We start from the raw sequence: 15689 nt of genomic DNA, 5'->3' as shown, positions 1-15689 counted from the left end.
CCGGGGCAACTCCCTTGCTCAAGGTCACTGGTAAGAGGCTCAGCGGGACTGCCGCTGGTTCCTCTGGCTTCCAAGGTCATGCCCTTAAACCGCTCTGTCAGGGAAGGAAACCCGTGACCAAAAAAGACAGCGGAAAGCACACCTGTGTGTGTGTTTTCTTTGGCCTGTCCATTGCCGGTGTCATTCTGTTAACACGCTCTGTGTTGGGTCTGTGTTAACAACTGTTCTAGGAGCCTTAAGATGTTAACCTGTCAACGGTCTTCATGGGAGTGTTATTACTAGCCCTGCGTGTGTTAAGTCGCTTCAGTTGTGTCTGACTTGGTGACCCTGTGGCCCATCACTCCTCTGTCCATGGGATTCTCCAGGAAAGAACACTGGAGTGGGCTGCCTTGCCCTCCTCCAGGGGATCTTTCTGAACCAGGGATGGAATGTGCTCATCTCTTATGTCTCCTGCATTGGCAGGCAGCCAGGTTCTTTACCACTAGTGCCACCTGGGAAACCCCAGCTTACATAAGGGTCCAGAGAGTGGTCCAAGGTCACACAGTGAGGAAGTGGCAGAACTGGGAGCTGTGTCCACATGCTCACCTCTATAGTCTCTTTTCTTGTTCCCATCAGTGCCTCGATTGCTGGTATATCTCACTGACCGACGGACCGATACATCACCAACTCAACGGACATGAGTTTGAGCAAGCTCTGGGAGACGAAGGACAGGGAAGCCTGGTGTCCTGCAGTCCATGGGGTCACAAAGATTTGGATACAACTTAGTGACTGAACAGCAAAGCGATTTATAATCCCTGGCAACTCTGGGTCCAGCCTAGAGCTGACTCAAGCTGCCCTCTTTATTAAGTTTTTATTTATTTATTTTTTTGCCATGCTGCATGGCTTGCAGGACCTTAGTTCCCTGACCGGGGATTGAACCCAGGTCCTGGCAATGAAAGTGCTGAGTCCTAACCCCTGGACCTCCAGGGAAGTCCCTCGCTGTCCTCTTTAGATGGGCTACATGCTCTCCAGTTTGCCACAGTCCTCCCCTCTCCCTAATGCCTCCCCAATAAGATCCTTCTCATAATCAGTCTGCCTCACTCAGTTCTTTCTTGCCTCTTTCCTGGCACCTGAGTCTCTAAGCCACAAGCAATCTTCTGTCTCAGATGTGCGCAAATGTTTTCTGTAATGAGCCAGATAGTACAGATTGTAAATTCTGCCCATCATAGGGTCTCTTTTGCAACTGCTCTTCGACTCCACTGTTGCGGTACAAGAGCAGCCACAGTGGAGGGTCAGGCGTGGATGCGTGCCAGTCAGCCCATTTACAGAAGCAGGTGGTGGCTTGTCGCGCCCACTCTTCTCACTGAGACACAGCCCCTCTGCCTGACCCACTCGCCCCCACTGTCCTGGGCCCCAGCAGTCTCTGTCCCTGCCTGCCTTGTCTTCTGCTCCCCTACCGTCCACACATCTGAAGACAGAGGCTCAAATGTCGCCTTCAGGGCCTGGAGGCCAGGAGCAGGGCTGGCTGGGGCCCGGGGCAGAGCCTGCCCAGAACATGGTGCTGCTCCCACTGGAGAACTCCCTCAAGCTACGACGGACACCACAGCTCGAGGGACTAGGTGAGCCTGGCCTCCTCCTCCATGCAGAGGAGGATGATGTGTGCGGATGACCCAACAGCGCCGCTGACATGGGGACCCATCTGGCACAGGAGAAGAATCTGCATCTGGGAATAAGGAAATCAGACTCTTTGCCCAGAAAACACTTTCTGTGACAGTGTCACATGTGAGTGATGTGGGATTCTGGTGGGAAGATGCCCACAGGGACCATTCAAGGCACTGGGCTTTGTGGACTGGGGAAAAAATGTTAGTCGTTCAGTTGTGTCTGTCTCTCTGCGACCCCATGGACTGCAGCCCGCCAGGTTCCTCTGTCCATGGGATTCTCCAGGTAAGAATACTGGAATGGGTAGACATTTCCTTCTCCAGGGGATCTTCCCCACTCAGGGATCGAACATCGCATCGCAGGCAGATTCTTTACCATCTGGGCCACCAGGGAAGCCCCACAGGGACTGGGGAAAGCTGAGGGCAAAGTGATCAGAGCAGAGGGCAGAGGGCAGGTGAGCCCAGCGTATCCAGAGAACCAAGACTGGAGGGGATCGCACGCACAGGTGGGGTGAGTAACACAGTCCCTGTGCCAAGGGAGCGTCTCTATCAATTACTGCATTCAACCCTCACAGAGGCCCGAGCGGGGAGCTCTCCACACCCCATTTAAGATGAGGAAACTGAGGCAGAGGGGGGTTGGGGCTGGGCACACACAGTCACACACGGGTGGGTGTTAGGGCTGGGAACAGGACCCCAGTCTGGGGTCTGACCGGTTAGAAACGTCTCGTGCTGTGGCCTGTCCCCCAACATCGCTCTGCTTGGATCTTGGTGGCGGGTGGGGGCTGTACCGGTAATTTTTCGTCTTTCGATGACTCAAGAGTACCTCGGATTTTCTTTAATGAAAGTAAACAAATGAAGCACCTGGACATCTAGACGGGAAGACAGGGTCAGCGGGGAGAGAAGACAGTGGCCCCTGCTTAACTGGCCAGGCCAAGGGGTGGGCAGGGACCACAGTTGTTAACCTCCTCTCCTTGTTTTTTTTTCAACTGAGGTAAAATCCACAGAACATAAAATTAACTGCTAGCCATTTTAACATGCACAGATTTGTGGCATTTACTGCATTCACAATGCTGCAGAGCTACCACCCCCATCCAATTCCATGACCTGTTGGCCACCCCAAAGGGGAATTACATCACCACTAAGCAACCCCTCCCCAACCCCTGCCCTAGACCTTGGCAAACAGTACTTTCCGTCTCTCTGGATTCCCTTCCTCTGGACATTTCCTATAAATGTAATCATGTACTATGTGGCCTTTTCTGTCTGGCTTCTTTCACCCGTCTTTCCAACACTCGTCCACTTTGTAGTGTGTGCTGGTTGGTGCCTCACTCCTTTTCAGGGCTGAATAATATTCAGTTACATGGAGAGACCCCGGGTGCATGCTCAGTCGCTTCAGTCAGTCCGACTCTTTGTGACCCTATGGACTGCATCCCGCCAGGCTCCTCTGTCCATGGGATTCTCCAGGTAAGAATACTGGACTGAGTTGCCATGCCCTCCTCCAGGGGGTTTTCCTGACCCAAGGATCAAACTCGAGTCTGCCTGCATCTCCTGCATGGCAGGCGGATTCTTTACCCCATGAGCCACCTGGGAAGCCCATGGAGTGACCACGTTGTGTTTATTCATTCATCAGTAAACAGATATTTTGGGGGTGTTTCCACTTTTGGGCTACTGTGGAAAATGATGCTGTGAACATTTGCATACAAGTTTTTGTGTGGACATGGAGTGGAGTGGAACTGTCAGGTCCTGACAACTCCACGCGTAACTTTTCTTTTCTGTTTTTTCTTCATGCGTAACTTTTCAAGGAACTGCCAGACTGTTTTCTACCGTGGCTGCCTCCCTTCCGTTTTGCACCAGAATAGTCATTTCAAAGCTACCTCTCCTGGGCAACACCAATATGAGATCTCAGAATGGGACTGGGGGGATGGAGGGTTTAAGACAAGGATCCCAGCACAGGAGACTCTGTTATATGGTGGTCAAGGGCTCTGGGGTTTGAATGCCTGGGTCTGGGTTCTGAGTTCCCTGCTTGTTGGGTGTGATCGGAAGAATCATGGTGCCCAAAGATGTTCTCATCTGAACTCCTGAATATGTTACCTTACGTGGCAAAAGGGACTTTGCAGATGTGATTAAGGATCTTGATGGGGAGATGATCCTGTGGACCAATCACAGGGATGCTTCTGAGAGGGAGGCAGGAAGGGCAGAGCCAGAGGTGTGAGGATGGGGGTGGGGCACAAACCAAGGAACAGGGGTGAGAGGCCTCTAGAAGCGGGAAAAGCCGAGGAATGGATTCTCTGCTGGGGGACCTACAGGAGGAAAGCAGTCCTACCCAGTCATCTTAGACTTTGACCTCCAGGACTGTAAGATGATACACTTGCATTATGTCACTAAGTTGGTGTACAGTATGTCACAGCAACAGCAGGAAATGAACACATTGCATGTATGACCTGAACTAGCTGGTGAACTTCTCAAGGCCTCTGTACACATCTGCAAAATGGGACTAGCAAATATACCCACTTGAGGACTGCCGTGAGGAATAAACCGGGTAACGTACGTACAGGAATTCTTCTCAGTTCAAGACCACTACGACAAAGCAAGTGTTAGTCGCTCAGTCGTGTCTGACTTTTGCAGCCCCATGGATTGTAGCCCACCAGACTCCTCTGTCCATGGGCTTCTCCAGGCAAGAATTCTGGAGTGGGAATCTCATGATAAAGCAAATACTACCAAAAAACGATTCTCATGGATTTTTTGGTTTCCCAGGGCACATAAAAGCTGTTTGCACCATACTGTAGTCTATTAAGTGTGCGACAGCACTGTGTCTAAATGTACAAATTTTAACTAAAAAATACCTGGCTGAAAAATGCCAAAACAACATTGAAGATCACTAATCACAGACTGCCCTAACAAATAAAGTAACGATGAAAGTTACCAAATGCTGCTGGAAAATGCTACCAACAAGACTCGCTCAACCCAAGGTGGCACAGACCTTCAATCTGTCAAAAAAATACACCATCTGTGAAAGTGCAGTAAACAAAGGTGAACCCATGTAGGGTCAGGCAGAGCCTAACCCTAGCCAACGTGTTTTCCCAGCAAGACTGAAAGCCCCACAAGGGACAAGAAGGTGTGTCCACCTGGTTTGCAGCCAGTCCCAAGCGCTGAGAGGGCCTGGCCCCTGCTATGGGGGGGGGGGGGGCGGTGAAAGCTGCCTCCAGGTGTTGTGTCGGGGCCCCAGGCCCCAGGTTCTGGGGAGAGAGCTCATGCAAGCGAGCTTAACTATCATCTTGCGGGGTCATCGTGAGGGTCAGAACGGGGAGAACCTGGAGGCTACAGCTGTGCCACGAGGCAAAAGACAGCTGCCCAGGCACGGGTGGTGGACAGGTAACAGCTTCTTCCTCCCTCACCTCCTTGTCTCCATTTTACCTCCCTCTATCCCTCCAACCCATGAAATCAAAAGACGCTTACTCCTTAGAAGGAAAGTTATGACCAACCTAGATAGTATATTAAAAAGCAGAGACATTACTTTGCCAACAAAGGTCCGTCTGGTTAAGGCTATGGTTTTTCCAGTGGTCACGTATGGATGTGAGAGTTGGACTATAAAGAAAGCTGAGCACGTGAAGAATTGATGCTTTTGAACTGTGGTGTTGGAGAAGACTCTTGAGAGTCCCTTGGACTGCAAGGAGATCCAACCAGTCCATCCTAAAGGAGATCGGTCCTGGATGTTCACTGGAAGGACTGATGTTGAAGCTGAAACTCCAATACTTCGGCCAGCTGATGCGAAGAGGTGACTCATTTGAAAAGACCCTGATGCTGGGAAAGATTGAGGGCAGGGGGAGAAGGGGACGACAGAGGATGAGGTGGTTGGATGGTATCACCGACGCAATGGACATGACTTTGGGTAAACTGTGGGAGTTGGTGATGGACAGGGAGGCCTGATGTGCTGCAGTCCATGGGGTCGCTAAGAGTTGGACACGACTGAGCTACTGAACTGAACTGATCCCTCCAACCCACCACCATCTTTTTATTTCACCTGTGAAGTCAACAGCGGCTGAGGGCCAGGCTGTCCCAGGTTGCTTCTCTGGTCTTTTGAGAAAAAGTGACCCAGAGTGAAGAGGCCACCAGGCCTGTGGCCTCTTGCCTGCTCCCGCAGCACTCGCGGAGGTTCAGAGGCAGCAAGCACAGCTGTGGGGCACAGGGCTTGCCCTCGCTTGAACTCCTGGGGGGCGGGGTTGTGCTGGGGGAGTGGTGGGAGGCGGGGCGGGTTGCTAAGGCCTCAGGTCCCGCGGACCTGGAAGCAGGAGGCAATCTGTGCTCCCTGGGCCTAGGAACCATCTGACTGGGGCCGTTCCAAGGCAGGTGGGGGTCCGGGGATGGGGCTGCTTTGGGGGGCGGGTGGGAAGGGGGTTGCCTAGGCCAGGGTCAGGAGAGGAGCAGGAGAGAAGCAGTGTAGGGACGAGGCTCCAGGGGGCAGTGTGGGAGGACAGTGTAAGGGCTGGCCTGCAGCAGCCCCAGTGAAGCCATGATTCTGAGGGGCCCTCTGTGGGGGGGCTGGAGCAGGTGGCACCCAGGACCTCCAGGCTGAGATGGACTTGATGACCTTGCTCTTCCACTCCAATTGGACCATCGCCTTTGTCTTCTTCCTCGGTGAGTGAGGCTCAGCCCCGGTCCCCATCAGCCGCCCAGGCCCAGGGCCTTATCTGGACCCCCGTCCTGCCCACAGTGGTCATGGTGCTCCTGCTGCTGTTTGGCATCAACGGCTGCGCTGGCGGGTGTATTCCCGGCTGTGGCGGCTGTATTCCCGGCTGTGGCGGGTGTATTCCCGGCTGTGGCGGCTGTATTCCCGGCTGTGGCGGCTGTATTCCCGGCTGTGGCGGCTGTATTCCCGGCTGTGGCGGCTGTATTCCTGGCTGTGGCGGCTGTATTCCCGGCTGTGGCGGTTGTATTCCTGGCTGCTCCCTGCCCTGCTGACAAAGCTGCTCCTCCGGGTCCCAGAAGGTGAGCTCTGAGCACCAGGGCTGGGCAGGCACTGGGGCAGCGAGGAGCTGCAGTAGGTTGGGCGGGGGGCCGAGGAGTGAAGCCACTGGCCCCCCTGTACCTCTCTTGTAGGAATCCACCCCTACCCCAGGGATTTGATAACTTCGCCTGGAGCCTTAATGCGGACAGTCCCTGCCTCCCTGCCTTTGCTCTGCTGGAGAGTAATAACAAAACCTCGTTCAGCCAAAGCCTGAGTCTACAGCTCGTCCCATCAGGGTGGGCAGTGCAGGTCCTTACGGCTTCATTGAGTCGCCTACTGGGTTCCCCAGACTTCAGCTGGCATGGCTGTTACCAGGAGACCTTAGGTGACATGCTGTAGCCACCCAGCCACTGTCCGTTCACCAGCCCACTCAGCTCCTCAGTACCTGGGAGGCCAAGTCACTGGGTACTCAGCCTGGCTCCTAACTATCAGGGGCCCTTGGCCAGGTCCCCACCCGGACGGACAGAGAGAAGGGCTCCAGACAAAGTTGGACAATCTTTATTTCTTGGACACCCCGCCAGGGTTGCTGAGTGAATGCAGTCGTGGTGGGGGGGCTTCTGACCTTCTTCCCTCCCCGCCCAGCCCTCAGGTTCAAGCGGGAGGGGGTGTGTGGCCACCCCTCGCCCTCCTGGGGGTGGGGCCAGGCAGGAGGTGAAGGGGGAGGAAGGAGAGCCTGGCTCCAGCCCAAGTCTAAAGGCTCCTGCCCTGTCGGGAGGCCATGATGTGGACTGGAGGCCACTGTGTGCCTCCTCACCTCCCCCGTCGAAAACAAAAAGCCCACCGGTGTCCCCTCCTCCCAGGGGATCCAACGTTCCAGCCCGTCTGTGCAGGGGTGACAGGCAGGGTAGGGTGAAGGGGGAAATAAATAGCCTGCAGTGCTCAGCCCTGGACGGCACTCTGGGGTTGGGAGGGTGTGTAGGGAGAAAGGACGCCCTGGGCTCCACTCCCTGGGGACAGGCTCTTGGGCGCTCTGTTCAGAAAGGCCTGCAGCTCCAGTAGCTGGAGAACACGGAGATCTGGGGAGGAGGGAGATGGAAGACGTGACGAGGGGTGGGGCCAGGGGGTCTGCCCTGCTGCAGCCTCTGTCATCCAAGGGCCAAGAGGCCGGAAAAAGACAGTGTTGCTGAGTGACACCATGGCCCACCCCCGACTGGTGTGCGCAGAGTGTAACAGATCTTAAGATCAGGGGCTGCTTTGGAGACACACAAGGAGCCCTTGGCATCCCCGCCCCCACCCCAAAAGAAGAGGCTGAGTGGCCCGTGGATTGGCCGGCCTCCTCTGAGTGAGGTCCAGCCCGGCCCTGACCCCTATGCCCCCACCTTATCCTTGAGCTGCTGGCAGAGCTGCAGGGAGACGGTGAAGAAGACCAGGGCGTCGTTGAGCCAGGGGATCACAGACTCCACCTTGTGCACGTGGCTCACCTCCAGGCGCTGCGTGCCCCACTCGCTGGGGGAGACGAGAGCGGCCCTGAGGGCGGCCCAGAGGGCCAGGGCCACCCTAGGAGGGGCGGGGGCGCTCCTGAGACCCCTCTCAGGTAGCATACTTACAACATGGCCCCGGGGCTGTGCAGTACGGCGCCTCCTGCTGGGCGGAAGTTCTAGACAAGAAAGCATCAGATGGGGTCAGGCCTGGGACCACAGGGCGGGCGAGGGCAGGCTGGGTGCGGGGGCTCACCTTGGTGGAATTGGGCTGCAGGGCATGCAGCTGGTACACGGTGAGGCAGAGCTTGTTGAGGTTGATGTAGACGTTGACCAGGAGGTCAGAAGGCAGGGTGGGGGCGAACATCCTCTGTGAGGGGAGGGCCGGGCATCCAGCGGGGATGAGGGCCAGCAGGCACGTCCCACCCCCGCCCCTCCAACCTCTGTGGGGGAATCCCAGTCCCCATCCCGTGGACTGGGGCCTTCTGATTCTTGCCAGGTGCCCCAGGTAGCTTCCTGCACCACTGGGCTTGGAAACCAGTGACCCGGATCCGAGGGGAGGGGGGAGATATATTTTGGGGATTCAGAATGGAAGCCAAAGACCCAATCAAAGAAAACCATACAGAGAACTCTGTCAACAATCTGGGGCTTGCAGGACGCCCTGGCACCTGTGTCCTTCCCGCCTCTCCTGGAGCAGGCGTGGGCCTGAGGCACTGACCGTGAGGCCGCTGGCAGCAATCTCAGGCAGAGTGAGGGTGGCGGGAGTGGTGAGCCGGTTGCGGGCTCTGGTCAGCTGCAGCATCACGGCATCCATCAGCTGGGGAGGAGAGCTGGTCACAGCGGCTGCTAGGGCAGCCCCATCAGGAGGAACCAAGTTATGGGAGCTCCCAATTCCTTCCCTGGGGGTCACAGACTCGGGCCCGGAACCCCTGCAGCACGGGGCTTGCTAAAGATGCGGGTGATCGGGCTCCAGCTGGGGATGGGGGCAGGACATCTGTGCTGCTGACCACCCATCCAGAAGGTTCTACCATCTGGGATCCGGGGTCCTGGTCCAATTGGGGTGGAGGAGCCCGGAAGTCAGTCCCAGGGGGCCAAGGGCTTTGAGGATGAGGGTTCAGTCAATGAAGGAGCTTAGGATGGACCCTAACTCAGCTTGGGTGTAAGGGGTCAGGGAGGGTTTTCTTGAGGAGGCACTGGGATGGCTGAGTTGAGGCCTTAAGGTGGACAGGAGCCCTGTTTTCACAGGTGAGGAAGGAAACTGAGGCTCCATAGGTCCAAGGCCGCACGGCTGAGGAATGGTGGAACCTCTGGAGACTCATCCCCTCCCTCTGCATGGGAGCAAAGCTCTCAGAGCCCCAGTGCCCACTGCTTCCAACTCTTCACCCAGCTGCTGCTGTGGGTGCTGGGGTCACCTGGCTCCCAGGAAAGGCAGAATTACTGGGCTGCATATTATACCCCAAAGGACACTCACAGTTCTGAGAGGGACTTTGGCCCATCTGGTTTCGAGTTTTCATATCAGGCCCAGAGATGGCATGCAAATCACCCGAGGACACACAGCAAGTTGGAGGCAGGGCTAAAGCCTGAACTCAGGGAACCTGAGCTCATCTTGTCCCTTCACACCATGTGGATTCACTTTGTTAATTATAGAAGCTTTTCTATTGCTGGTAGTAATACCTGCAGTTTCCGTCGACTGGGTGCTTACTAGAGGTAACGTCACCGGCGTTGTCACAATGGCAGGCATGACAGCTTGTCCCCCCCTTTTTAGAATTTTTTTTTTTCATTTATTTTTATTAGTTCGAGGCTAATTACTTCACAACATTGCAGTGGGTTTTAAAAATATGGAACGCTTCAAGAATTTGCGTGTCATCCTTGCGCAGAGGCCATGCTAACCTTCTCTGTATTGTTCCAATTTTAGTATATGTGCTGCCGAAGCGAGCACTTGTCCCCACCTTTTATCAGGTGAGGGAACTGAGGCACGGAATGGCTGAGTAAGGGATTTGAGGTGGCCTGGCTCAGAGTGCAGGCTCTGGGATCAGAACCTACATCTGTTTCTGGGGCCTGGGTTGTGAGCTGTTCAACTGGCTGGAAGGACATGGAGTACACCAAGAGGTGAAGAAGGGTCGACTCTCAGCTTCACCTGAGGGTGGGGGCAGAGCTCTCCAGGGGCCCGATCGGTGGTCAGGGAACCGGGCTCTCCCACTCCTGAGGCGGCTCACCTTGAGGACCTCTGCTCCCGTCCTGAACTGGTAGCTCTCATCGCGGTTGGCGAGGAGGTAAATGGCTTGGCTCACGTGGTTCCTGGCATCTTGGATCTAAAAGCAGGGCCCACTGAGCGGTCAGTGGGCTGGGCCTCGGCAGGGAAAGGTGCCAGCCTCAGATCACCCATGGTCTCTGGGGGCACAGCCTAGGGATCCCCACCCCGAGGGCCTATCTTCCTAGTGGGGGTGGGGTGGGTGCCGCCTGCCAGGCCTGGCTGGTGCAGTGAGGCAGCCTCGCTCCCCGGTCCCTTGCAGCTCACTTTCCAAAGGAGGACAGAGGGTAGCAGAGGAAAGGCACAGGATAATAGCCTGTTCAGCTTTCACAAGGAAACAAGGTGATGGGGGGCGGGGGCGTGGCGGCGAGGGAAGGCAACTCTTAAACGGAAGCTTGTGTGGTGGCAAAAGCTGAGGGAGTGGACTCCAGGCAGAGGGACAAGTCCAAGCAAAGACCGTGAAGTGGAAACAGCTGATGGCCAGTGAGAGGGGAGAGGGAGGCGGCAGAAGCCAGGCCCAATTACAGGACAGGCTAGGAGACCAGGCACTGCCCACCCCAGCTGCGCTGTTAGGAAATATCTTTTTAAGTCCGCTGCAGCCGCAAGGCCCCACAGCGGCCAGCCCTGGAGGCCTCAGCGCTCCAAGGGCCTGTTCCTGCCTGCCCTTGTGCCCTGGGCCCCGGCCGTGGAAGGGCCCAGTTACCTGCTGCAGTTTCCACTGCTTGTCCTCCCGGAAGGCAAAGTGCAGCAGCTGGTTGTTCCTGGGCATCTTCAGGTTCACGTCCTGACAGGCAAGGGTGGGCTAAGCCAGGCAGAAGGATGCCCTCCTGCTGCCGGCCACTCTGAGCCCTTGAGACGGGGGCAGAAACAGAGTGTGTGGTGGCTCAGGCCCTGGCCACTCCATGTGGGAGAGGGGTAAGAACATGGCCATTTGGGCGGGGGCCAACAGGGAACAGGAAACAGGAACTCAGGCCCAAGAGGAACCACAAAGAAATGAAAGGGAAAAGAGCCACGAAAGGGGAAGGTGGCTTCTGCTGGGAGGGAGGAGGTGTGTGGTTATGGGCAGATGGAGGACATTTGCAGGTGCCAAGGGATGGAACGCCCTCCCGAGGAGGAGGGGGACCTTCCCCCAGGCCTTGGCACCTGCTACAGGATCAAGGGCAGAAAGAGTTAAGATGTTGGTCTGGGGCCAGCCTATAGGTAGTGCTGTGTGCAAAGCACCACCCACCGCCCCCCGGCCCCCCAACTTGCTGCACCTCTCAATGGAGTCACACACCTATCAGGTTATGGGGGTTGTTGCCATTTTCAAACAAGGAAACCGAGGCCCAGAGAGGTCAAGGATCCTGTCCAGAGTCACATGGCTAGCGGGTGGCAGAGCTGAGCTAAAGCAGGAAGCCCCCCACCCCCCGACTCTTGCCCACTGGCTGCTGTGGCGGCATGGGAGGAGGCCAGGGGCTGGGGGACTCACCGCCTGGCTCAGTGCGTCTCCCTGCAGAGTCAGCACGCCCTTCACCTGGTCTGTGCTACAACACGTGGGGGTCAGAGCAGCACCTGCAGCTGCCCCCTCCCACCACCCCAGCCTCCCAGCGGCTGTCACAGGATAGTCTAGCCTGTCCCACTGCACACCCTCTGGACGCTGGAGTTGGAGTCAGTCTGCAGGGCAGGGCCGTGGCCACACCACCAGTCCTGGAGGGTATCCCCAAGGGTCCCTCCTCCCAGAAGTCCACCCCCCAACCCCACCCCAGTTTCCACCCAGCCCAGGCTCACCCACAGCTGCCCAAGACGAAGTTCTCCTGCTTTGTGGGCCCCTCGGTGCCTGGGCCTGGCAGAGTGAAGCGGAGTGAGGCTTCCTGGGGGGCAAAGGGGAGTGGGGTAAATAAAGTTCACCCACTCCAGCCAAGCCCCTTCTCCATAAGCCCCGCTCCCAGGGCCCCACCCCCACGGCCAGTTTCAGGTCCTACCTGAACCCATACCTGCTCCTTCCACATTCCCTGGGGGCCTACCACGTGTCCCATACAGGATAGAGGACCCAGAGACACCCTCCCCGTTTTGTTGACGAGCTTGGAAGTGGGGAGCAAAGTCTGGGAAGACAGTAGTCATGGCAACCGGTAATTCCGGCCTTATCAGTCACCGCCTGGACATTTTTTTGTATTTCCATTGGTTGTTTTTTTTTAATCTTCACAACAGCCCTGAGGGCGGTACTGCTATCTCCTTTTTGCAAAGGGGAGGCCCAGAGAGATCGAGGACTTGGCTGAGGTCAAAATGCTGGGTCCTTCAGATAGGAAGTTAAATGTCAATTTCAAAGGGTAGCTTCCCGGACCCCGGGGCTCAATCCAGGCCCGCAGCCCTGGCAGGACGGCTTGCGGAACTGGGTAATTATCTGCTGGCGCCCCGGGTTAGACGCTTTTCATGTCCTAGGACTGAGTCCGGGGCCTGAGGGCAGGGCCTGGTCTGAACACCGCGCGTCGGGTACGCAGCAGCCGCGGGACGCCGAGGAGGAAGCCGCGCTGGGGGCGGGTGGGGAGGGTGGGCGCCCGCACAGGTCCTCGAGGTTACCTTGAGGATGTCCTGCAGTTGCCTCAGCACGGCGTGCACCTCGTCGTGTAACAGCCAGCGAAACTCCTCCTCCTGCGGGGACAGGCCCGCTGTCAGCCGCCCCGGCCCGCGGCCGCCTCCCGCCCGGCCCGGCCCGGCCCGCGCGCCTCACCAGCACCGCCCGCTCCGCCGCCGTCGCTGCCATCACGGTCGCCATCGTCGCCGCTCGCTGCCCAGCGACCGTCGCGGGTCCGCGGTCAGCCGGCGGCGCCCGGGCCCACCCTCGCTGCCGATTGGCTGCGCGGGCGCCCGCCACGCCCCCAGCTCGCAACGCAGCGAGCGCCGCGGACCTGCCCCCGCCGGCTCGCCCAGGACACCGCCCGCGCCAGGCTCCAGTGCTGCGCGCTCGGGCTGCAGCAACCGCAGCGGTTCACCCGCCGGGGCGCGGCGCTCGCTCATCCCGCCCCTCGTCGGCTCTGATAGGACGCCCTGTACTGCGCGCGCTCGGCGATTGGCCGGCGGTATGGCTAGCTCTCGCCGCACCCGGCGACTGGCCGCCGGGGCAGCCTGTTCCCGCCCGGTCTCGCCTCCTAGCTCCGTTGATCCCGGAGGGAAAACCCCTGCCTCCCGCGTGGTGCTTGGTGTCCGGGAGCAGACCACCCCACCAGTCAGTTGTGTTACCAAGAAACGCTTTTATTTTGCTTGCAGTAGCTTTTTGTTAATTGCACAAAATCATGTTTTTGCCATTTAAACATTATCACACAATCCTATTCTGAAAGACAAATGTTCATTAAAAACAAAGCAAAAATAAAAATTCACAACCTTAATTACCTAGAAGATTTGTCATTTAAAGGTTTAAAGGAAAAAAAAGGGGGGGTGGAGGAGGGGCTTTCTTACAAGCTTTTTCACAAGTGTCACATTTTCTCCGTAAGAGGGAAGGATTTCAAAACAAAGGTGAAATAGCTTAAACAGAAATATTCATAAAAAGGAACTTTACAGAATTGTCAACAATATTAAGACAACACTGACTAACCAGTTTCATTACAGCATCTTCCCCTCACCCCCACCCCCCAGTGTCCCCCTAGGACTAGGACAGGCTTTGTGTTCAGACAGAAAAGAATTCAAAATCCCAGTGAAATGAACAACTGTGTCAAAAACCACAGGCCTCTCCCCCGCCCTCCCCCCCATGTTTTCTGAGATCCCCCATCCTGGGTTCCGATCAGTGGAAAAGGGCCACAGCTGCGAGGCGGAGGGGCACACAGCAGCGTGGCCACCTCTAACTGTGTTTATCACTGTGTTCACTGCAAACGCCGACCTTCCGCACAGCCTGACTTCGGAGAATCCAACCCAAGCAGGGGGACAGAACACTGACATCCTTTAGGGGACTTCTCCTTGTTCTCATGCCACGTTCCAAGCCCCTCTGGTCCCCTATCCAAGGAGAAATGCTTAGATCCACCTCTGAGGGTCAGTGAGCTCTGGTAACGTCAAGCCTAGATCTCCTCTTCTCTCCTTACAGACCCCAGGGCCCTGAAAGCACCGAAGACCAAGCTGCTGGCTTAAGTGAAGACACTCATTCCTGTTTCAAGAGCTGAGCCTAAGAAATAGTCGTCATTGGTCAGGCTGGGTATGGGCCAAAGGAGGAACGGACAGAATGAAATACTGTCTCCATGGAGGAAAGGGGGGCGGGAGGCGGATGGAGAGGGGAGGGCACAGAGGACTTGCGCAGAGACGGGCTGGAGAAGGGGGACTGCTGTGAGGGGACCTGGGTCACAGCGGCTCTCCAGAACCAGGTGGAAGGTCTACAGCATAACGGAAACAGGAAGGAACCCTCTTCCCCCATTCACTCCTCAGTGGGTGCCCTCAGGACCGCTTCCCAAGGGCTGGAATGCAAATCCAATACTACAGCAGCCTGGTGAGGAAGTCAGATCAGCCCCTCAGGCTCCACAGTGACAGAGACTTCTGCGACAGGTACGCAGAAGCACTGAGGAGAGCGGGCTTCCAGGAGATCTGCCTAGGGTGGGCTGTGTGTCGCTTTCCCTGGAAAGCCAGAGCTCTGTCTTTGCTTGACTGTGTCCATCTCTTCTCAGCTCACAAAGGCATTTATGGAGAGTTGGTTGCACACTGGTAGCTTAAACATGACAATCCTCATCAGCGGGTCACCTGAGGTTGGAGGGGCCATGCGACCCTCTGCTTAAGAGTCTTGCTGGCTCATCGTAGCCTAGAGCCTCTCTCCGTGTGGAATCCAGTGGGGGACAGTGGACAGAACCACAGCCTCTTCGCTCTGAGGGAAGCAGTGGGAAAGCTTCCAGTTCTCACTGCTGACTCGAGTTCCTCAACTGGAAGGGTCTGAGATAAGACAGCTCGGAAGAAGGGAAAACAAAAAAGCCAGGCAGCAGTTTCTGGGCAGCTTCTATCCTGGGGCAAGAGCCAGTGTGTGGTGTGTGTGTGTAGAGGGTGTGTGTGTGTGAGAACACACAGCCACCGAGTCCATGGCCAGTGCCCAGCTCAAGAGCCTTCCCACAGGCCACTCCTGCTGACACCCCTCCTCTCTCCAGGACCTCCAGGCGAGGAGCGATGCTGTGTGCTGTGCTCATGGCAAGTCTCAAAGTCTGTATAAAAGGAGATGGAGACAGGTGGACTGGTCCAGAGTTAGTCCCAGGACCCCAACTCCATGTGAGGAAGAGGGGTTCAGAGGGTAGATGGGGGTGGGGTGGGGTCAAGGACTTAGTGTATATAGGCTCGGTACACGGCAGACATGTCATTGTCAGACTGGTCCAGTGCCTTGGCTCTTTTGTACACCTGGAAAAAAAACAACACAAGCTTAGTCTGGCCACAGAGCTGACTTA

General features: G+C 56.6%; 3 protein-coding genes and 1 non-coding gene across 10 annotated transcripts in view; 1 reads left to right on the top strand and 3 right to left on the bottom strand.

Annotated features, from left to right (window-relative positions):
* Positions 1-1465: 1465 nt before the first annotated feature.
* LOC122432910 lies at positions 1466-6988 on the top strand. Its single transcript, XM_043455210.1, has 4 exons — positions 1466-1598; positions 6183-6273; positions 6346-6620; positions 6732-6988. The coding sequence occupies exons 1-4, from the start codon at positions 1466-1468 to the stop codon at positions 6851-6853; spliced, it is 621 nt and encodes a 206-aa protein (XP_043311145.1). The 3' UTR covers positions 6854-6988.
* A 127-nt stretch (positions 6989-7115) lies between these two features.
* On the bottom strand, positions 7116-13516 carry ROGDI (rogdi atypical leucine zipper). Its single transcript, XM_043455930.1, has 11 exons — positions 13016-13516; positions 12865-12936; positions 12076-12158; positions 11777-11831; positions 11012-11092; positions 10274-10369; positions 8776-8874; positions 8314-8427; positions 8187-8236; positions 7959-8085; positions 7116-7655 (listed from the first exon to the last, which is right to left on the bottom strand). Exons 1-11 carry the CDS (start codon positions 13058-13060, stop codon positions 7614-7616), a joined length of 864 nt encoding a protein of 287 aa, XP_043311865.1. The 5' UTR covers positions 13061-13516; the 3' UTR covers positions 7116-7613.
* Positions 9890-9996, bottom strand: LOC122433694. Its single transcript, XR_006267176.1, has one exon. It is a non-coding gene; the product is annotated as a U6 spliceosomal RNA (small nuclear RNA).
* The window catches only part of GLYR1 (glyoxylate reductase 1 homolog), a 32622-nt gene continuing 30448 nt past the window's right edge, over positions 13516-15689 (bottom strand). For all 7 annotated transcript variants that reach the window (XM_043455922.1, XM_043455923.1, XM_043455924.1 and 4 more), the window contains one exon: positions 13516-15642. In XM_043455922.1, coding sequence (XP_043311857.1) covers positions 15568-15642 — 75 coding nt within the window. In that variant the 3' untranslated portion in view covers positions 13516-15567. The remainder of the gene's footprint in view (positions 15643-15689) is intronic.

This window comes from Cervus canadensis, chromosome 32 (genome assembly GCF_019320065.1).
Source record: "Cervus canadensis isolate Bull #8, Minnesota chromosome 32, ASM1932006v1, whole genome shotgun sequence".
Taxonomy (NCBI): domain Eukaryota; kingdom Metazoa; phylum Chordata; class Mammalia; order Artiodactyla; family Cervidae; genus Cervus; species Cervus canadensis.
This window is presented reverse-complemented; position numbering and strand designations above follow the sequence as displayed.